This window comes from Saccoglossus kowalevskii, chromosome 11 (assembly GCF_978046115.1).
Source record: "Saccoglossus kowalevskii chromosome 11, keSacKowa6.1, whole genome shotgun sequence".
Taxonomy (NCBI): Eukaryota; Metazoa; Hemichordata; class Enteropneusta; family Harrimaniidae; genus Saccoglossus; species Saccoglossus kowalevskii.
Window position 1 is genome coordinate 7,389,103 of NC_140651.1, and position 25,359 is coordinate 7,414,461.

At 35.6% G+C, this 25,359-nt stretch overlaps 1 protein-coding gene across 1 annotated transcript in view; it reads right to left on the reverse strand.

Moving 5' to 3' along the window:
- Positions 1-25,359, reverse strand: part of LOC100375319 (connector enhancer of kinase suppressor of ras 2-like) — a 62,592-nt gene that overhangs the window by 5,978 nt on the left and 31,255 nt on the right. Inside the window, exons 8-16 of the mRNA XM_085505699.1 lie at positions 18,393-18,640; positions 14,676-15,606; positions 11,151-11,211; positions 9,870-9,906; positions 8,723-8,874; positions 7,447-7,526; positions 5,687-5,901; positions 4,621-5,070; positions 636-817 (exon numbers count right to left, since the gene is read on the reverse strand). Of these exons, the coding sequence (XP_085361825.1) occupies positions 636-817; positions 4,621-5,070; positions 5,687-5,901; positions 7,447-7,526; positions 8,723-8,874; positions 9,870-9,906; positions 11,151-11,211; positions 14,676-15,606; positions 18,393-18,640 (2,356 nt within the window). The remainder of the gene's footprint in view (positions 1-635; positions 818-4,620; positions 5,071-5,686; positions 5,902-7,446; positions 7,527-8,722; positions 8,875-9,869; positions 9,907-11,150; positions 11,212-14,675; positions 15,607-18,392; positions 18,641-25,359) is intronic.

Genomic DNA, 25,359 nt, shown 5'->3' on the forward strand with positions numbered 1-25,359 from the left:
GACATACCAAAGTATGACATCACCTGACAAAATAATTGGACATACCAAAGTATGACATCACCTGACACAATAATTGGACATACCAAAGTATGACATCACCTGACACAATAATTGGACATACCAAAGTATGACATCACCTGACACAATAATTGGACATACCAAAGTATGACATCACCTGACACAATAATTGGACATACCAAAGTATGACATCACCTGACACAATAATTGAACAAACCAAAGTTTGACATTACCTGACACAATAATTGGACATACCAAAGTATGACATCATCTGACACAATAATTGGACATACCAAAGTATGACATCACCTGACACAATAATTGGACATACCAAAGTATGACATCACCTGACACAATAATTGGACATACCAAAGTATGACATCACCTGACACAATAAATTGGACATACCAAAGTATGACACATCATCTGACACAATAAATTGGACATACCAAAGTATGACATCACCTGACACAATAATTGGACATACCAAAGTATGACATCACCTGACACAATAAATTGGACATACCAAAGTATGACACATCACCTGACACAATAAATTGGACATACCAAAGTATGACACATCATCTGACACAATACAAACAATGCTACCTCTTTACCTTAAGAGTTCTTTCTAATGCATCTTTCTTGAGAAGCTTCTCATTTTTGTGTGGGTTCTGATGTCTTCGAGAGTATGATTTTAATCTTTCTCTTCCTGACATTGTTTGTCTTCTACTTGATGTGATTCCTTGTATTTCAATATTGTTGATTGTTTCAAAAAAATCTATAATGTCTTCAGCTTCTGTAATGAGAAATATAATCAACGTAACAATTAACAGAAAGACATAATTCAAAAAATGTTGTGAATACATTTCTGAGAGAATGATGTCACCCATTCCTAACAAGATGATGGCACCCATTCCTGACAAGATGATGGCACCCATTCCTAACAAGATGATGTCACCCATTCCTAACAAGACGATGGCATCCTTTCCTGACAGGATGATGTCACCCATTCCTAACAAGATGATGGCACCCATTCCTGACAAGATGATGGCACCCATTCCTGACAGGATGATGGAACCCATTCCTGACAGGATGATGACACCCATTCCTAACAAGATGATGGCACCCATTCCTGACAGAATGATGTCACCCATTCCTAACAAGATGATGGCACCCATTCGTGACAAGATGATGGCACCCATTCGTGACAAGATGATGTCACCAATTCCTGAAAGAATGATGTCACCCATTCCTGACAGAATGATGTCACACATTCCTAACAAGATGATGACAACCATTCCTGACAAGATGATGGCACCCATTCCTGACAGGATGATGTCACCCATTCCTAACAAGACGATGGCATCATTTCCTGACAGGATGATGTCACCCATTCCTAACAAGATGATGGCACCCATTCCTGACAAGATGATGGCACCCATTCGTGACAAGATGATGTCACCAATTCCTGAAAGAATGATGTCACCCATTCCTGACAGAATGATGTCACACATTCCTAACAAGATGATGACAACCATTCCTGACAAGATGATGGCACCCATTCCTGACAGGATGATGTCACCCATTCCTAACAAGACGATGGCATCATTTCCTGACAGGATGATGTCACCCATTCCTAACAAGATGATGGCACCCATTCCTGACAAGATGATGGCACCCATTCCTGACAGGATGGTGTCACCCATTCTTAACAAGACGATGGCATCATTTCCTGACAGGATGATGTCACCCATTCCTAACAAGATGATGGCACCCATTCCTGACAAGATGATGGAACCCATTCCTGACAGGATGATGACACCCATTCCTAACAAGATGATGACAACCATTCCTGACAAAATGATGGCACCCATTCCTGACAGGATGATGTCACCCATTCCTAACAAGACGATGGCATCATTTCCTGACACGATGATGTCACCCATTCCTAACAAGACGATGGCATCATTTCCTGACAGGATGATGTCACCCATTCCTAACAAGATGATGGAACCCATTCCTGACAGGATGATGACACCCATTCCTAACAAGATGATGGCACCCATTCCTGACAAGATGATGGCACCCATTCCTGACAGGATGATGTCACCCATTTCTAACAAGACGATGGCATCATTTCCTGACAGGATGATGTCACCCATTCCTAACAAGACGACGGCACCCATTCCTGACAAGATGATGGAACCCATTCCTGACAGGATGATGACACCCATTCCTAACAAGATGATGGCACCCATTCCTGACAGAATGATGTCACCCATTCCTAACAAGATGATGGCACCCATTCGTGACAAGATGATGTCACCAATTCCTGAAAGAATGATGTCACCCATTCCTGACAGAATGATGTCACACATTCCTAACAAGATGATGACAACCATTCCTGACAGGATGATGCCACACATTCCTAACAAGATGATGACAACTATTACTGACAGAATGATGTCACACATTCCTAACAAGATGATGACAACCATTCCTGACAGGATGGTGACAACCATTCCTGACAGGATGGTGACAACCATTCCTGACAGGATGGTGACAACCATTCCTGACAGGATGGTGACAACCATTCCTGACAGGATGGTGACAACCATTCCTGACAGGATGACGACAACCATTCCTGACAGGATGACGACAACCATTCCTGACAGGATGACGACAACCATTCCTGACAGGATGACGACAACCATTCCTGACAGGATGACGACAACCATTCCTGACAGGATGACGACAACCATTCCTGACAGGATGACGACAACCATTCCTGACAGGATGACGACAACTATTCCTGACAGGATGACGACAACTATTCCTGACAGGATGACGACAACTATTCCTGACAGGATGACGACAACTATTCCTGACAGGATGACGAGAACCATTCCTGACAGGATGACGACAACCATTCCTGACAGGATGACGACAACCATTCCTGACAGGATGACGACAACCATTCCTGACAGGATGACGACAACCATTCCTGACAGGATGACGACAACTATTCCTGACAAGATGACGACAACCATTCCTGACAGGATGACGACAACCATTCCTGACAGGATGACGACAACCATTCCTGACAGGATGACGACAACCATTCCTGACAGGATGATGACAACCATTCCTGACAGGATGATGACAACCATTCCTGACAGGATGATGACAACCATTGCTGACAGGATGATGACAACCATTGCTGACAGGATGTCGACAACCATTCCTGACAGGATGTCGACAACCATTCCTGACAGGATGATGACAACCATTCTTGACAGGATGATGACAACCATTCCTGACAGGAAGACGACAACCATTCCTGACAGGATGATGACAACCATTCCTGACAGAATGATGAGAACCATTCCTGACAGGATGATCACAACCATTCCTGATAGGATGACGACAACCATTCCTGATAGGATGACGACAACCATTATTGATAGGATGACAACACCCATTCCTGACAGGATGACGACAACCATTCCTGACAAAATGACGACAACCATTCTTGACAGGACAAAGACAACCATTCCTGACAGGATGACGACAACCATTCCTGACAAAATGACGACAACCATTCTTGACAGGACAAAGACAACCATTGCTGACAGGATGTCGACAACCATTCCTGACAGGATGTCGACAACCATTCCTGACAGGATGATGACAACCATTCTTGACAGGATGATGACAACCATTCCTGACAGGAAGACGACAACCATTCCTGACAGGATGATGACAACCATTCCTGACAGAATGATGAGAACCATTCCTGACAGGATGATCACAACCATTCCTGATAGGATGACGACAACCATTCCTGATAGGATGACGACAACCATTCCTGATAGGATGACAACAACCATTCCTGACAGGATGACGACAACCATTCCTGACAAAATGACGACAACCATTCTTGACAGGACAAAGACAACCATTCCTGACAGGATGACGACAACCATTCCTGACAAAATGACGACAACCATTCTTGACAGGACAAAGACAACCATTCCTGACAGGATGACGACAACCATTCCTGACAAAATGACGACAACCATTCTTGACAGGACAAAGACAACCATTCCTAACAGGATGACAACAACCATTCCTGACAGAATGATGAGAACCATTCCTGACAGGATGAGGACAACCATTCCTGACAGGATGATGACAACCATTCCTGACAGGATGATGACAACTATTCCTGACAGGATGACAACAACAATTCCTGACAAAATGACGACAACCATTCTTGACAGGACAAAGACAACCATTCCTGACTGAATGACAACAACCATTCCTGACTGAATGACAAAAACCATTCCTGACTGAATGACGACAACCATTCCTGACAGGATGATGACAACCATTCCTGACAGGATGATGACAACCATTCCTGACAGGATGACAACAACCATTCCTGACTGAATGACAACAACCATTCCTGACAGGATGGTGACAACCATTCCTGACAGGATGGTGACAACCATTCCTGACAGGATGACGACAACCATTCCTGACAGGATGACGACAACCAACCCAAGTGGTTAATAAAACAAGAATTCAATATTTTACCTGAATCTGATTTCTTTTGATCTTCTTTAGCTGAAGTACTACTAGTGGCCAATGATGTTGCACTGGACCTTCCTGTCCATGGTGAGTTTGAAGAGGTGCTCTGTCTTGCTGAAGACTGTAATGGTGTTATGTTCATTGAGGGGGATATATGAGAAGATCGTTCAAATACTGGTGACTGCGACGGTGAATTTGTAGATGGTGATATCCGAGAAACTCTATCTAACACTGGTGAATGTGACGGTGTTAAATTTGTAGATGGCACTATATGGGGAATACGATCCAAAACTGGTGACTGTGATGGTGTTGAATTTGTAGATGGTGCTATACGAGGAAGTCGGTCAGCTACTGGCGACTGGGATGGTGTTGTCTGTGCAGATGGTGATTTACTAGAGATTGGTGATTGGTGGTCATCTTCTGTGTCATCTTCACTCTCACTATAGTAAAGAGCAGCTAGAAATTGACAAGATAATAATAAGCTAAGTTGTTGATTTCAAGTTTTTGTCCAACACTGTTATATAATGTCTTAAAGCTTATTAGTCAATTAAGTATTGACAACTTTTAAAATTTTAATCAATTTTTTCATTTGAATTAATTAAAATAATGACATCAATGTAAATATTTTAACATTTTGATTCAAACATTGCCCCTTGACAATGCTTCATTGACAACACACCCTTGATATTGGTTCCTTGACAATGCTCCCTTAATATTGTTCTTTGACAATGACATTGCAAATGGTAAATCAATTTCTAAATATGCCAATTTACCACAGACTGTTTGTTCACACATATTATGGCTAGCAAAACATCCAATACATAGGCACAGTATTAAGTATACACTGAAGTCAGCATAGGCATATTCATTTTCATAAATGTAATTAAAATTTGAAATCAGTCCGAATGAGATGACAGGATTGGATCAACAGGTGTCCTCCTCTATTCTGTGAAGTTCTCAAACATCAATCATACATAAATTATAACAATCTAGGTCCCAGTATTCACTCATAGTATGTGTAATTGCCATTTCCATTTATAAATATTCAGGTTGATTTACAATGTATTTTTACCTGATGCAGGTGATGTTGGTGATATTGGAGATTCCGGTACTGCAGTAAATTTCCTTCTATTTTCTGTTTTCTTTTCCATACGAGTGTTATCTTTGACATCATGATATGCAATGGATGCTAATCCTAGGGCATTCATCCATTTTGACATGTCCTCTGATCTTTCTGATGCAAACAGGAATTCTTTCTCAACATTAGGATGGCAGATCTTAAAAGCACTGCAGAAATAACGCATATAAAGATTCATACGAGTGTTGTGCTGTAGCAGGTTCAATTGATGAAAAGGATTGATAGTTTACTTCTATTTCTGCACCACACTCGTTTTAGATTATCTACAAATGTAATACTTATACATGTAGATTCAAATTTTGATTCACTATTGGGGCACACTTTTGTTCTGACCTCTATGTCCAAGGCAGATTGCTGATTAGATGTCACTATTATAAAAACAATTTTGAAATTATATTCATCTGCACCAGTGACGTTAAAATCAGAGTTGCTGTGATTGGTTGAACAGTTTCCAACTGCCATTTTGAATTGCTAATAGATATTTATAAATCGACCATAAAACAAATCCACGGCTAAACTGAGATAAATGTACCCTGGGGGTAAATTTACAGGATGAATTTGCGCCATTGTTTGACATTATGCAGAAGAATTCCAATAACCCACTGAATGCACACAAAGCTGTGGACAAAACCTGACTATCCTCGGGGGCGGACATCCAGGCATTTTCTACCGCCTGGCAACCCTCCCGGTGAAAACAAAGACCAAAACCTCGCAGAAAACAGTACTTTGTGATGGTTGTTGAGAGTCCCCTGAACAGTGTAACAAGATTGGCCCTACGTGTGTAACATATATGAATTTGGTTGTTCAGGATTACTTCAAAGTTGAGTTTGTGTTGTTTTCTCGTGTTTTCACCGGCTCCACCGCCAGGCTCCACCGGCGTTCCACAGCAGCGCGCACAAAACGCATAGAAATACGTGGTACAGTGGTGCGCGTCTTAGCAACGTAGAACGTCCGTGATGTAGCTCCGCCCCCGAGGATAGTGATATAGAACTGTTAACTTAATCATTGTATTATGCATAGTAGATAGCTGGTTACATATATTTGGAACGTTTGAACCCTGAAGGGACAAAACACTTATGTAAATAGTTGAAGTGCAAAACTTGCATAAGATATATTGAATTCCTTGAATGTATATTTATGTTTACAATTGTTAGTGAAAGTATTGTCAATGTTGGCAAGTATAATATTGTTTTACGCAGTATATAGATTCCAATTAGCAACCTAGTAGCCACAGCTCTTATGAGTGATTAAATTGTTATTTTTAAAGGAGTATTGACAGCGGAGGTCGATGCAACCATATACTGTCTGATTGCATACTATTTGGTAATCTCGTAATTACCTTATTATTATACATATTTTCCTCCCAAGAATACATCATAGGAATGCCGAAATACAAAAAGTTTAGAACAAATCAGCAAACTTCTTTGTATGGGGACCGGTCAAACTCTGAGAGCTGCCATGTTTGTTTTTATTATTAGAGGACATTTATGCACATAATCGTTTCATATTTGGAATTCCCATTTCCTTATATGGTAGGATGAAAATACCCCCGTAAAATACTGCAAAATTACGACAAGCTGTAACTTACGATGACAAATATATAATAATAATATTTAATAATAGTACTTTTGTAAACATGGCATCCAATATAGAGAACACTCAACAACAAAAAATGAAAAAGAGGTTATACTTACAACTGTCGTTTTGTTTCAGAATGTGCAGCGGGAGAAACACGATAACCAGGCAGACTTATCACACCAGTGGCACGAAGTGACTACAACATTAATTATGATAACATTAATTATGTAAGCAACACTGACATTTTAAACAAGCAGCCTATCGGCTGAGATAGCTCCGCTGTTAGCAATGCACATTTCAATTAAAGAACTGAAGACATCATTAGAAAATGAACAATATGAATAGTATCAAAGCAATCGGACTTACAGTTTTTAACAAGAAGTCGAAAATATCACTTTTTACCAAAAATTACAAAAATATTCACCAAAATAGATAGAGAATTGAAGATATCATCACAAAACAAACAAATCTGAGAGAGGTCCACATGTACTATCTATATATGTAATATCAAAGCAATCGGACTTACAGTTTTTAACAAGAAGTCGAAAATATCACTTTTTACCAAAAATTACAAAAATATTCACCAAAATTAGAGAATTGAAGATATCACGAAATGAACAAATCTGAGAGAGGTCCACATGTAGTACCTATATATGTAGTATCAAAGCAATTGGACTTGCGGTTTTTAACAAGAAGTCGAAAATATCACTTTTTACCAAAAATGACAAAAATATTCACCAAAATTAGAGAATTAAAGATATCATTACAAAATGAACAAATCTGAGAGAGGTCCACATGTAGTACCTATATATGTAATATCAAAGCAATTGCACTTGCGGTTTTTAACAAGAAGTCGAAAATATCACTTTTTACCAAAAATGACAAAAATATTCACCAAAATTAGAGAATTGAAGATATCAACATGAAATGAACAAACCTAAGAGAGGTCTACCCAAGGTACATATACACCAAGTATCAAAGCATTCAGGCTTGTAGTTTTCAAGAAGAAGTCGAAAAAGTAAAACATTGACACGGACGACGACGGACAATCACTTATATGATAAGCTCCGCTCGACAAAGTCGACAGCGGAGCTAAAAACCGACAGTTACACCCTAGTTTGGAAAATACTCAGCTGAGACAAAGTTCAGTAGTTTTATATGTTCCGTTAGGTTGTTTGTTGTTTACCTTTTGTGCAGCAAAGTCAACTTCAGTAATTTTTCAAAAAAATTAATTTAAATTTTTCGATTTTTTTTATATAATAATTGATCAATATCTGTAGCTGATGAGTAATTATCTCCATTCAGTTCAGAATTTACTAAGAAATCACAGAAAAGTGCAAAATGTTTCATCCATTGATACAAACAAATATGGCATTAAAAATTTACACTTACACTTCTTTCTTTGTAGTAGAAGAGTGAATATTCTTTCAAAACAAACCATCTTTTGTTCCATTTATTTCCAAATCCTTTTCTTTCTTCCTTCTTCCACAGCCAGCCTTGACACTCACCAACACCAAGATTTTTACATGATATTCTTCTATCAACTATAAATATTGAAATAAGATTTAGTGGATAATGATATACCTGATAACAGTTGCTATAGTTACATTGAGGCAAGCATGACTAAAATACTAAATTAACAGCATTTGTCAAATATGGGATACGTGTCAAATAAATGATTGAATGAAAGGTTTTGAATGTGACAAGTGAAAGTGTCAAATAAGTCATTCAATGATTGTCAACTATTTGACACATGGCATGCGTCAAGTGGAAGTGTTAAGTAAATGATTCAATGAAACATGACTAGGTGAAATAAGTGATTAAATGAAATGTGTTTGATGTGGCAAGCAGAAGTGTCAAGTAAATGATTCAATGAAACATAACAGTGAAATAAATGATTAAATAAAAATGTGTTCAATTCGGCAAGCGTGTCAAGTAAATGATTCAATGAAATGTGGCTAGAAGAAATGAGTGATTAAATGATGTAATTTGCTTGTCATGTGGGAAATAAGTGATTCAATGATGTCAAATGGTTAGCATGTGGCAAATAAATGATTCAATGAAATGTGTCAATGTAACACAAGGCAAATGTCAATGCCATTATTTCACACACATTTGTCAATAAAAGGAACCTCTTTCTATTTGACAGATTCCCAAAATGTAGATGTTTTTAATACATGATATTTGATTACAATATTGTCTTCCTTATTAAGCATTCATTGTCAACTCGGGAATAAGAGGAATAGAAACTGAAATTTAAGAAGCAAGGCCATTTCAAACTGAAAGAAAAAAATAACATTTTTTTATCAGGGTACTTGAGGCATAGTTTCATTCAGTGACTCAGAAAAAGCTTTTTTTAGTTTTTGTTATATTTTAATTTGAGTTTAGAATAGTGAACAAAAAAATAAACACTGTTAATATTTGTTATGAAATATATATAGTGATATCATGATAATATTGTATATAATTAATACAGTTTAATTAATACTTTATAATTAATAACGCATAATGACAGCAAAATAATTTCATAAAAGTTTACCTTTCTTTTTTGTGGGGGCCACCTTTTTTCTTCTTTTCTTCTCGATGGAAAAGAAAAAAAAATAAGAGTGTTAGTTGAAGACATACACATACATTTGTATAATGAATGAAATGGACATACTATTATTACACACCGGAAATGAACGATGTGAGAACATAATAACTGAGTATATACAGTGTATGATTAATAATGAAGTTATCATTCTGGATGACTGACGTTTCTTTCTATTTACTGTAGAGGCATCATTTGAAATTGTTCAAATAATTAACAACCAACACACTTCCACTTCCATGTGCAACCAATCAACAAACAATTTTCTATGGTAAGCTGACACTTGAAACATATTGGAAAATGTAAACAATTGGTGGAAGCACAAGAAAAAAATGTTATCAAGACCACATTTCTTCCTACCAAGCCAGGACCCATGATGTATGTGAAAGGGTCCCTCCCCTTCATGGTATCAGTGTAAATAGCAAACCTACAACAAACGACGATCCAATATTGATGTGGGAGTCGTCCGCCATTCCATGTAAAACAACTAAAAGTAACACAAACAACTACTTCCTCATACTGATGCTAATCTTAGATTGACCTTTGACCTTACTTCCTAATGATTTCAGTAGCTTACTGGTACTATAAAGATAAGGACATTGTTATTACAAACATAGTCAACTTATTGTGACCTTTGCTAAGGCATCATAAGTGGTGTTCTCAGTGGACGAAGCCGTTGTCACAGCGCCTTTTATTTGAGACCGTTGTTAAAATGAGTGTGTGAACAGGATATGCCGTTTCGGCGTCGGCGTTTTTGACATCGTCATAAAAGGGATGGACCAGATCCTAAACGCCGTTGTCAGACCAGCTCTTGCACAATGCAATGTGCCATATGAACACGATACAATGGCCAAACTATACCATTTTGGAATGAACAACATAAAATATTAGATGGAAGGCCAGCATTCAATCCTCAAACACGGGTATTTTTACCAAGTTAGAATGCAAGCACTCATAGTTCAGACCACACAAGGCAAAATAAAAAACATTAACTTTGTGATATCAAGTTACAACCTATCTGAGTTTAAAAAACTATATCAACTGCAAACCTAAATTAAAAAATTAACAATCTTCTTTGTAGTGTGTCTTGCAAACCATTGTTGTTTAGACACAGAGCTATTATCACTGATCCATTTGACTGATAACCGACCTTTGACCTAGTAGATCAATGATTAACCAATCAATTGTTGTATAGCATCAATCAAGATAGAATGACAATAAATTACTTACAACATCACATGACACAATTGGCATCTTGACCGGAACACCAGCAATAATCTTCACCTCATAACTGTCACCAATAAAAAAAATATTGACAAAAGATTTATGTGGTTATCGGAAGACAACAATCACATGTGAATACAGAGGTAGAGACAACATCACATGTGAATATAGAGGTAGAGACAACATCACATGTGAATATAGAGGTAGAGACAACATCACATGTGAATATAGAGGTAGAGACAACATCACATGTGAATATAGAGGTAGAGACAACAATCACATGTGAATATAGAGGTAGAGACAACATCACATGTGAATATAGAGGTAGAGACAACATCACATGTGAATATAGAGGTAGAGACAACATCACATGTGAATATAGAGGTAGAGACAACATCACATGTGAATATAGAGGTAGAGACAACATCACATGTGAATATAGAGGTAGAGACAACATCACATTTGAATATAGAGGTAGAGACAACATCACATGTGAATATAGAGGTAGAGACAACATCACATGTGAATATAGAGGTAGAGACAACATCACATGTGAATATAGAGGTAGAGACAACATCACATGTGAATATAGAGGTAGAGACAACAATCACATGTGAATATAGAGGTAGAGACAACATCACATGTGAATATAGAGGTAGAGACAACATCACATGTGAATATAGAGGTAGAGACAACATCACATGTGAATATAGAGGTAGAGACAACATCACATTTGAATATAGAGGTAGAGACAACATCACATGTGAATATAGAGGTAGAGACAACATCACATGTGAATATAGAGGTAGAGACAACATCACATGTGAATATAGAGGTAGAGACAACATCACATGTGAATATAGAGGTAGAGACAACAATCACATGTGAATATAGAGGTAGAGACAACATCACATGTGAATATAGAGGTAGAGACAACATCACATGTGAATATAGAGGTAGAGACAACATCACATGTGAATATAGAGGTAGAGACAACATCACATGTGAATATAGAGGTAGAGACAACATCACATGTGAATATAGAGGTAGAGACAACATCACATGTGAATATAGAGGTAGAGACAACATCACATTTGAATATAGAGGTAGAGACAACATCACATGTGAATATAGAGGTAGAGACAACATCACATGTGAATATAGAGGTAGAGACAACATCACATGTGAATATAGAGGTAGAGACAACATCACATGTGAATATAGAGGTAGAGACAACATCACATGTGAATATAGAGGTAGAGACAACATCACATGTGAATATAGAGGTAGAGACAACATCACATGTGAATATAGAGGTAGAGACAACATCACATGTGAATATAGAGGTAGAGACAACATCACATGTGAATATAGAGGTAGAGACAACATCACATGTGAATATAGAGGTAGAGACAACATCACATGTGAATATAGAGGTAGAGACAACATCACATGTGAATATAGAGGTAGAGACAACATCACATTTGAATATAGAGGTAGAGACAACATCACATGTGAATATAGAGGTAGAGACAACATCACATGTGAATATAGAGGTAGAGACAACATCACATGTGAATATAGAGGTAGAGACAACATCACATTCGAATATAGAGGTACAACATCACATGTGAATATAGAGGTAGAGACAACATCACATGTGAATATAGAGGTAGAGACAACATCACATGTGAATATAGAGGTAGAGACAACATCACATGTGAATATAGAGGTAGAGACAACATCACATTTGAATATAGAGGTAGAGACAACATCACATTTGAATATAGAGGTAGAGAGAACATCACATTTGAATATAGAGGTAGAGACAACATCACATGTGAATATAGAGGTAGAGACAACATCACATGTGAATATAGAGGTAGAGACAACATCACATGTGAATATAGAGGTAGAGACAACATCACATGTGAATATAGAGGTAGAGACAACATCACATTCGAATATAGAGGTACAACATCACATGTGAATATAGAGGTAGAGACAACATCACATGTGAATATAGAGGTAGAGACAACATCACATGTGAATATAGAGGTAGAGACAACATCACATTTGAATATAGAGGTAGAGACAACATCACATGTGAATATAGAGGTAGAGACAACATCACATGTGAATATAGAGGTAGAGACAACATCACATTTGAATATAGAGGTAGACACAACATCACATTTGAATATAGAAGTAGAGACAACATCACATGTGAATATAGAGGTAGAGACAACATCACATGTGAATATAGAGGTAGAGACAACATCACATTTGAATATAGAGGTAGAGACAACATCACATTTGAATATAGAGGTAGAGACAACATCACATGTGAATATAGAGGTAGAGACAACATCACATGTGAATATAGAGGTAGAGACAACATCACATGTGAATATAGAGGTAGAGACAACATCACATGTGAATATAGAGGTAGAGACAACATCACATGTGAATATAGAGGTAGAGACAACATCACATGTGAATATAGAGGTAGAGACAACATCACATGTGAATATAGAGGTAGAGACAACATCACATTTGAATATAGAGGTAGAGACAACATCACATTTGAATATAGAGGTAGAGACAACATCACATGTGAATATAGAGGTAGAGACAACATCACATTTGAATATAGAGGTAGAGACAACATCACATTTGAATATAGAGGTAGAGACAACATCACATGTGAATATAGAGGTAGAGACAACATCACATTTGAATATAGAAGTAGAGACAACATCACATGTGAATATAGAGGTAGAGACAACATCACATGTGAATATAGAGGTAGAGACAACATCACATTTGAATATAGAGGTAGAGACAACATCACATGTGAATATAGAGGTAGAGACAACATCACATTTGAATATAGAGGTAGAGACAACATCACATGTGAATATAGAGGTAGAGACAACATCACATGTGAATATAGAGGTAGAGACAACATCACATGTGAATATAGAGGTAGACACAACATCACATGTGAATATAGAGGTAGACACAACAATCACAAGTGCACATGTACAGTATCATCATATTACTACCTTTGAACAAAATCAAGGCATGTCGATAAATGACATTAAACAGACACACTTCTTTGCATGCACAGACCCAAAAATGTAAGATCTTGCTTTTAAACTTCTAACGACACAAACACAAATGGAGAGTGGTGCATACATTTTCTCTCAGCCAATAATCAACTAGGACATCAAATTTATATTTTCAATAGGAAACTTGTTATTGATCAGTAAACTTAAAAAAGAAGTCCAGGCAAAAGGGGAAGCCCAGGCATATTTTACCCACAATCCTTTGTTGAAGAATCAAGATGGTGGATTACACGACACTGATGAAAAGTTAAATATCCAAGGAATGAAAAGTGATATGAAAAAATGATAATTGCATTCTGTTATATTTGTGGAGCTCTTTCATCTGGAATCATAATGTTGTTTGCCAAGCCTTTCTCTTAAAAATACTCTGAAAACTAAATAGTGAGATGAGAGTACTCACCATTCGCTGACTCTAGATGGCATACTTGCATTGCTAACATTACTTGATGTTGGGTCAGGCATATGCAAAACTTGTGATTCTCCAAGTTGACTATCCAATGTTTTTGAGTCTGACGTTTGTTCATTTTCTTTATGTTCCAATGATGTAACATTTTGTGATACAATATTATCCTGCTCAATGTGTTTTTCAGCATTACTATCAACGACACTGCTTCCAACACTACTATCAACGACACTGCTTCCAACACTACTATCAACGACACTGCTTCCAACACTACTATCAACGACACTGCTTCCAACACTACTATCAACAACACTGCTTCCAACACTACTATCAACAACACTGCTTCCAACACTACTATCAGCGACACCGCTTCCAGCTTTTGTATCAACGACACTGCTTCCAGCACTACCATCAACAATACCGCTTTCAACATTACTATCCACAGCACCATTTGATATTTTCATTGAATCCTTAGACGCAGAGTTCACAATTTTAGATTTTGGGGGGTCCTGCAATTTAAAAGTTGAATGCACATCCACTGTATCTGACACTGGTTTTTCGCACATTTTTTTGCTGCTGGTGTTTTCATTAATATCTTTCTTAGGTGTATTCTTTTTCATAGTATAATCATCAGTTACAATCCTAAATGAGGATCTCTGCGTAATTCCTACTTCACCATTTTTCCTATCTGTCAGTAAATCGTCAGAAATTTCAACATTCAATTCAATCATATGTTCACAACTACTGGTTTTTATGAGACGATGGTTGCTATGGTTACTCTGCTTCTCATCAGTATGTTCCACATTATTGGATAATTTTATTGCTTCATCATTTTTTAAGATTTCAGGAGATGGTTTACTTTCAATAATAACATTTGATATATTTGAAGATGTCTTTTTGTCGGTTGGAATTGATGTCCAATTTTCAACTGAAAGAAAAATCAAAGTTATATACAGTAGCAATATATAGTCAGGATTACTATAACAAACAACAAGCAGCCTCTCGGCTGAGATAGCTCCGCTGTTAGCAATGCACATTTCAATTAAAGAACTGAAGACATCATTAGAAAATGAACAATATGTATAGTATCAAAGCAATCGGACTTACAGTTTTTAACAAGAAGTCGAAAATATCACTTTTTACCAAAAATGACAAAAATATTCACCAAAATTAGAGAATTGAAGATATTATCACGAAATGAACAAATCTGAGAGTGGTCCACATGTAGTAACTATATATGTAGTATCAAAGCAATTGGACTTGCAGTTTTTAACAAGAAGTCGAAAATATCACTTTTTACCAAAAATGACAAAAATATTCACCAAAAATTAGAGAATTGAAGATATCATCACAAAATGAACAAATCTGAGAGAGGTCCACATGTAGTATCTATATAAGTAATATCAAAGCAATCGGACTTGCGGTTTTTAACAAGAAGTCGAAAATATCACTTTTTACCAAAAATGACAAAAATATTCACCAAAATTAGAGAATTGAAGATATCATCACGAAATGAACAAATCTGAGAGTGGTCCACATGTAGTACCTATATATGTAGTATCAAAGCAATTGGACTTGCAGTTTTTAACAAGAAGTCGAAAATATCACTTTTTACCAAAAATGACAAAAATATTCACCAAAAATTAGAGAATTGAAGATATCATCACAAAATGAACAAATCTGAGAGAGGTCCACATGTAGTATCTATATAAGTAATATCAAAGCAATCGGACTTGCGGTTTTTAACAAGAAGTCGAAAATAGCACTTTTTACCAAAAATGACAAAAATATTCACCAAAATTAGAGAATTGAAGATATCATCATGAAATGAACAAATCTGAGAGTGGTCCACATGTAGTACCTATATATGTAGTATCAAAGCAATTGGACTTGCGGTTTTTAACAAGAAGTCGAAAATATCACTTTTTACCAAAAATGACAAAAATATTCACCAAAATTAGAAAATTAAAGATATCATTACAAAATGAACAAATCTGAGAGAGGTCCACATGTAGTAACTATATATGTAATATCAAAGCAATTGCACTTGCGGTTTTTAACAAGAAGTCGAAAATATCACTTTTTACCAAAAATGACAAAAATATTCACCAAAATTAGAGAATTGAAGATATCAAGATGAAATGAACAAACCTAAGAGAGGTCTACCCAAGGTACATATACACCAAGTATCAAAGCATTCAGGTTTGTAGTTTTCAAGAAGAAGTCGAACAAGTAAAACATTGACACGGATGACGACGACGGACAATCACTCATATGATAAGCTCCGCTCGACAAAGTCGACAGCGGAGCTAAAAACTTTTATTTGCATTTATACATACACATGTAATGTGATTGCTTATATTACATGTATTAGATACATTATGATTGGTCTCTATCACATGTAATACATACACTTTGATCAGCCTATGTTACATGTATTACATACACCATGATCAGCCTATGTTACATGTATTTCACTGATCAGCCTATGTTACATGTAATACATACACTGTGATTGGCCTATATTACAAGTAATAAATATACTGTGACCTGCCTATATTACATGTATTATAAACACTATGATCAGCCTATATTACATACACTATGATTGGCCTATATTACATGTATTTCACTGATCAGCCTATGTTACATGTAATACATACACTGTGATTGGCCAATATTACATGTATTATAAACACTATGATTGGCCTATATTACATGTATTTCACTGATCAGCCTATGTTACATGTATTACATACACTGATTGGCCGATATTACAAGTAATAAATATACTGTGATCTGCCCATGTTACATGTATTACACTGATCAGCCTATATTACATGTATTACATACACTGATTGGCCTATATTACAAGTAATAAATATACTGTGATCTGCCCATGTTACATGTATTACACTGATCAGCCTATATTACATGTATTAGAGTGATCAGCCTATATTACATACACTGTGATTAGTCTATATTACATGTATTATACTGTGATCTGTCCATGTTACATGTATTACACTGATCAGCCTATATTACATGTATTACATACACTGATTGGCCTATATTACAAGTAATAAATATACTGCGATCTGACCATGTTACATGTATTACACTGATCAGCCTATATTACATGTATTACATACACTGATTGGTCTATATTACAAGTAATACATACACTGTGATTGACCTATATTACAAGTATTAGAGTGATCAGCCTATATTACATACACTATGATCAGCCTATATTACATGTATTTCACTGATCAGTCTATGTTACATGTATTAGAGTGATCAGCCTATATTACATGTAATGCATACACTGTGATCAGCCTATATTACATGTAATACATACACTGTGATTGACCTATATTACATGTACCATAATCATAATAATAGATTGACATGACGTAGTGTCTGCAATAACCCTCTCGATCAAATTAAAACCTCTGCTGATTAAACTAATAATTATTATTAATTTATACCCACTATAATTTCAAAGCACTATTGCTGGATTGGTTAATTTAAATTTTTCTATAAAATGCTTATAAAGTTCACAGTTTTCTGCCATACACTGTATAAGAGTTTTAAGTTCACAGTTTTCTGCCATACACTGTATAAGAGTTTTAAGTTCACAGTTTTCTGCCATACACTGTATAAGAGTTTTAAGTTCACAGTTTTCTGCCATACACTGTATAAGAGTTTTACCTTCAATGTTTGCTATTTCTTCAAGTTCTTTGTTGTCAGCTGGTAATGAGGTTGGCCTACCATTACTATTCTGTGTTCTATTCAATATATTATTAGATTTATTTCTTAAAGTGACTTCAGATACTGTACAACGCCTTGTATGGTACTGTAACAGAGGATCTGGTTCTGTCTGATGAAATGATACTTGTCTATCAAGTTGAAAATTAGGAGAATCTGGTGGAGTCAAAGATGAATGTAAAGTTTCATCACTGTAAAAAAAGAAAACAAGAAATATTGATTGGCTGCATTTAGGTCACATGACATTTTAAATATGCAAATTAGGAGAATACATGGAGTCAACAATGAATGTAAAGTCTCATCACTGTTAGAAAGAAAACAAGAAACATTGATTGGCTGCATTTAGGTCACATGACATTTTGAATATGCAAATTAGAAAACAATGGAGTCAAAGATGAATGTAAAGTTTCATCACTGTAAGAAAGAAAAGAAACATTGATCGGCTGCATTTAGGTCACATGACATTTTGAATATGCAAATTAGAATACAGTGGAGTCAAAGATGAATGTAAAGTTTCATCACTGTAAGAAAGAAAAGAAACATTGATCGGCTGCATTTAGGTCACATGACATTTTGAATATGCAAATTAGAATACAGTGGAGTCAAAGATGAATGTAAAGTTTCACCACTGTAAGCAAGAAAACAAGAAACATTCATCGGCTGCATTTAGGTCACATGACATTTTGAATATGCAAATTAGAATACAAAGTTTCACCACTGTAAGCAAGAAAACAAGAAACATTGATTGGCTGCATTTAGGTCACATGACATTTTGAATATGCAAATTAGAATACAGTGGAGTCAAAGATGAATGTAAAGTTTCACCACTGTAAGCAAGAAAACAAGAAACATTGATTGGCTGCATTTAGGTCACATGACATTTTAAATATGCAAATTAGAAGTTTTAAGCACAAAAATCTGGAATCAGATTGCAAAGGAGACCTGTATAAATAACCAAAGCTGCATGATGTATGTATGAAATTTGAATTTGAGGCATGTCTGAGATAGAGGTGGAGACACATGGACACCTGCATAGAGGTAAAAGTTCTTATTTTTGGAATGATTTGAATGATTTCACAAATTTATCATTGTTGGCGCTGTTGTTTAGTATAAAGTAAGGATTGTTGACAACTACATCCACTCATAAAAATAAAGCATATTAAGCAATTCTTATAAAGTAAACAAAATGCTAAGTTTATCTTACAACGCAACCTTACATGAAACAAGCATTAACAAAGTCAAGGATGATCGTTGGTGGCGTAGTAAGTGAGTTGCATGTGATTTTCGCGCTCCTGTTATCATATTTTTGCTGAATATTATATCGACAATCATGAAATGTGAGGACTGTGATATGAAGAGGAATGTCAGGCTGTGCGAGGGTGATATTTTGGTTTGAGCCAAGGCAACCAAAAAGGTCTGGAAACAAACTTTGAACAAAATAATCAGCTGTTTATAATTTGATATGCAAAAATTGCTTTGTATGAATTTTCTCAAAAAGTAATCTGGTTTGTAAACTGAATGTATTGCTTAAAATGAAACCCAAAACAAGTAGATATTTTGAAAGCTGAACATCACCACAACTACAGAAGGCTTCAGAATCTTTCTGACATTCACCCAATTATTGATTGATTTATTCCTGAAAAAGATCAGAATCACTGACCTTTGACACCATAACAGTACATGTACAATAAAAGTTAAAAATATTACATCTTTTATATACAGACATTACAAAACTGGATTATAGTTATAGCTTGTGAGGTACCGGGGTAACCAAGGCAACAATGAGAATCAAACAAGCAGCCTCTCGGCTAAGATAGCTTCGCTGTTAGCAAGGCACATTTCAATTAAAGAACTGAAGATATCATTAGAAAATGAACAATATGTATAGTATGTATAGCAATCAGATTTGCTGTTTTCAACAACAATTCAAAAATTATCACTTTTTTACCAAAGATGACATAAATATTCATCAAAATTAGATAATTAAAGATATCATCACGAAATGAACAAATCTGAGAGAGGTTCACATGCAGTACCTATATATGTAATATCAAAGCAATAGGATTTTGGGTTTTTAACAAGAAGTCGAAAATATCACTTTTTACCAAAAATATTCACCAAAATTAGAGAATTTAAGATATCATCACGAAATGAACAAATCTGAGAAAGGTCCACATGTAGCATCTATATATGTAATATCAAAGCAATTGGACTTTTGGTTTTTAACAAGAAGTCGAAAATATCACATTTTACCAAAAATTACAAAATATTCACCAAAATTAGAGAATTGAAGATATCATCATGAAATGAACAAATCTAAGAGAGGTCTACCCCAATTACATACACACCAAGTATCAAAAGCATTCAGGCTTGTAGTTTTCAAGAAGAAGTTGAAAAAGTAAAACATTGACACGGACGATGACGGACAATCACTCATATGATAAGCTCCGCTCGACAAAGTCGACAGCGGAGCTAAAGAGGAAGTCAGTTTTAAGTCATACATGTACAGTCTTTGAAATTACTGCCCGATCGTACGTCCGACACGGGTAACTATTCAGTCGGGCTGGTGAAAATCTTAAGTTACTAGCCCTGTGGTGCGGTAGATTTTTTGAGAAACTAAAAAAAAATATCACTTTTTACAAAAATCCCAAAATGTCTATGGATGTTTGATTGTTGTCAAAGTCATATACCTAAAGGTCTGATGCGATGGTTTTGACACGTGCAACATGTAAAATGGGTATACAACAATCCATGAACGTGATTTAGCGTGATTCAGTGAAATCTCACACTATGCGCGATTTAGCGAATTTTCACACTATGTGTGATTTAGCGAACTTTCACACTATGTGTGATTTAGCGAACTCTCACACTATGTGTGATTTAGCGAACTCTCACACTATGTGTGATTTAGCGAACTTTCACACTATGTGTGATTTAGCAGACTCTCACACTATGTGTGATTTAGCGAACTTTCACACTATGTGTGATTTAGCGAACTCTCACACTATGTGTGATTTAGCGAACTTTCACACTATGTGTGATTTAGCGAACTCTCACACTATGTGTGATTTAGCGAATGTTCACACTGTGTGATTTAGCGAACTCTCACACTATGTGTGATTTAGCGAACTTTCACACTATGTGTGATTTAGCGAACTTTCACACTATGTGTGATTTAGCAAACTCTCACACTATGTGTGATTTAGCGAACTCTCACACTATGTGTGATTTAGCGAACTCTCACACTATGTGTGATTTAGCGAACTCTCACACTATGTGTGATTTAGCGAACTTTCACACTATGTGTGATTTAGCAGACTCTCACACTATGTGTGATTTAGCGAACTTTCACACTATGTGTGATTTAGCGAACTCTCACACTATGTGTGATTTAGCGAACTTTCACACTATGTGTGATTTAGCAAACTCTCACACTATGTGTGATTTAGCGAACTCTCACACTATGTGTGATTTAGCAAACTCTCACACTATGTGTGATTTAGCGAACTCTCACACTATGTGTGATTTAGCGAACTCTCACACTATGTGTGATTTAGCGAACTCTCACACTATGTGTGATTTAGCGAACTCTCACACTATGTGTGATTTAGCAAACTCTCACACTATGTGTGATTTAGCGAACTCTCACACTATGTGTGATTTAGCGAACTCTCACACTATGTGTGATTTAGCGAACTCTCACACTATGTGTGATTTAGCGAACTCTCACACTATGTGTGATTTAGCGAACTCTCACACTATGTGTGATTTAGCGAACTTTCACACTATGTGTGATTTAGCAGACTCTCACACTATGTGTGATTTAGCGAACTTTCACACTATGTGTGATTTAGCGAACTCTCACACTATGTGTGATTTAGCGAACTTTCACACTATGTGTGATTTAGCAAACTCTCACACTATGTGTGATTTAGCGAACTCTCACACTATGTGTGATTTAGCGAACTCTCACACTATGTGTGATTTAGCGAACTCTCACACTATGTGTGATTTAGCGAACTTTCACACTATGTGTGATTTAGCGAACTTTCACACTATGTGTGATTTAGCGAACTCTCACACTATGTGTGATTTAGCAGACTCTCACACTATGTGTGATTTAGCGAACTTTCACACTATGTGTGATTTAGCGAACTCTCACACTATGTGTGATTTAGCGAACTCTCACACTATGTGTGATTTAGCGAACTCTCACACTATGTGTGATTTAGCGAACTCTCACACTATGTGTGATTTAGCGAACTCTCACACTATGCGAGAGTTCCAGCTGACCCAACCTTGAGTTGACATATTTCGCTTTATGTTTTTACACTGTATTATGAAAATGTTGAGTCATATTCTTGGGAATCGAACCTACGGCAAAGAGGCAAAAAGTAAAATGCGACTCCAAAGAGGCGAATAGGATGTATGATAAAACGAAAAGAATATGAAAAATTATCCCATTGTAGAGAACCGAATTCAGGTGGATGATTACCAATGATATTGTCAACAAGCAGACAGTGTATTGTAAAGTACCGGTATGCAGAATGATATATAGTGAAAAACGATTGAAAACAAATAAAATATTGAAAACATAAACAGGGCTGGTAAATTTTTAGCAGGGCAGGCAAGTTTTTAAAGTTACCTGTTATAAACCATTTGACAAATTTCAAACACTGAGTTATACTCATTTATAGTACATTTATTATTTATAATTTACCTATGAAATGAAAAAAAATGTAAAATAATTTTGGCGGCTTGAAATTTTTTTTGCAATTTGACAATTTTATGCCATCCATATTGACCAATTGAAAGATTACAGAACCCCAGAAAAACTTTCACTGCTCCAAAATTTAGTAATTTTTTTGATTCACGATAATGTATCACTCACAAAATGAAAGCAGTTTATAGTATTGCTAATAATGCAAATCAAAGAAAGCTTAGAAAGAACTCCCATGTGCTGAGAGTATTGAAGACACATTAAAAATTAATTCAAAATTACTTGTACATGAGATATTGATGGAAAAGCTAAAAACTAATTATGTAAATCAGGTAACTATAGGAACAGAACAGAACAAAAAAATTATGAATTATTATGCTAATTAGAGAATTAATATTAATCAAAATTAACCAGGCCTGTCTAATGTCCTAGAGCATTTTATGTACCAAATTTTATTCAAATGTGATGATCAGTAATTAATATCAGTATTAATTAATTATGTTCATTAGGTGATTAATAAGCATAAATATTTACCAAAAACTAATTGGGTTTCTGCATAGTTCTCTTTAAAAGTTTCATTAAAATCCAATTTGTGGTTCTTTATATATCAGTGCAACATTATGCAAATTAGGTAATTAATATCCAATTAAAACTAATCAGGTGTCTGCATAATCCTAGAAGATCTATGTAGTAAGTCTCATTGAAATATGATGATTACTACTTGATATATCAAAAGCTGAAAATTAATTAATTATGCAAATTAGGTAAATAATATGTACTCATATGATCCTAAAACTATCAGGTCTGTGCAGTGTCCTATGACATCTACATGTATGTACCAAGTGTCATTGAAATGTGATGATTACTACTTGAAATATCAAAAGCTGAAAATTAATTAATTATGCAAATTAGGTAATTAATATGTACTCATATTACCTTAAAAACTATCAGGTCTGTGCAGTGTCCTATGACATCTATGTACCAAATTTCATTGAAATGTGATTACTACTTGAAATATCAAAAGCTGAAAATTAATTAATTATGCAAATTAGGTAATTAATTTGTACTCATATTACCCTAAAAACTATCAGGTCTGTGCAGTGTCCTATGACATCTATGTACCAAATTTCATTGAAATGTGATGATTACTACTTGAAATATCAAAAGCTGAAAATTAATTAATTATGCTATAATAAATTAGGTAATTAATATGTACTCGCATTACCCTAAAAACTATCAGGTCTGTGCAGTGTCCTATGACATCTATGTACCAAGTGTCATTGAAATGTGATGATTACTACTTGAAATATCAAAAGCTGAAAATTAATTAATTATGCAAATTAGCTAATTAATATATACTGATATTACCCTAAAAACTATCAGGTTTGTGCAGTGTCCTATGACATCTATGTACCAAGTTTTATTGAAATGTGATGATTAGTACTTGAGATATCAGTGGAAAAGCCAAAAATTGATTAATCATTATGCAAATTAGGTAATTAATATTGCACAGATTTTTACCCAAAACTAATCAAATCTGCGCATTAGTTTGGAGCATCTGTGTGCCAAGTTTCATCAAAATCCAATGAGTGGTTCTTTAGATATCAGTGGAACAGTGATGGAACAGCTAAAAATCAGCTAATTATCATGCAAATTAGGTAATTAATATGCATGGATTTTTACCAAAACCTAATCAAATATGCGCATTGGCCCAGAGCATCTATGCACCAAGTTTCATCAAAAACTGATGTATGGTTCTTGAGATATCAGTGGAACAGACGGACGGACACACATACATACATACACACACACACACACACACACACACACACACACACACACACACACACACACACTAACTGCAAAGACTTCTTTTTTGTGCTTCGCACACGGGAGTCAATAAAATTATAATGATGAAGTTCATTGGCAAGGCTATATTATATTTCTGTCTTATAATTAATAAAGTTCAATAATCTAAATAATTAATAATTTAAAAATAAAAAAAATGCAAAATAGTTTGATACACAGACTACTTGTTTCTATGTTATCAGCATTGCTACACTAAACTGAAATTTGGAATAAAAACATGACTAAAACACACACAGATTGAAATCAAAATGACGGAATTTGAAATAACACGGAAGTTACATGCCAAAATTTATAACAGTTGCTATGCCTTATCCACTGTGT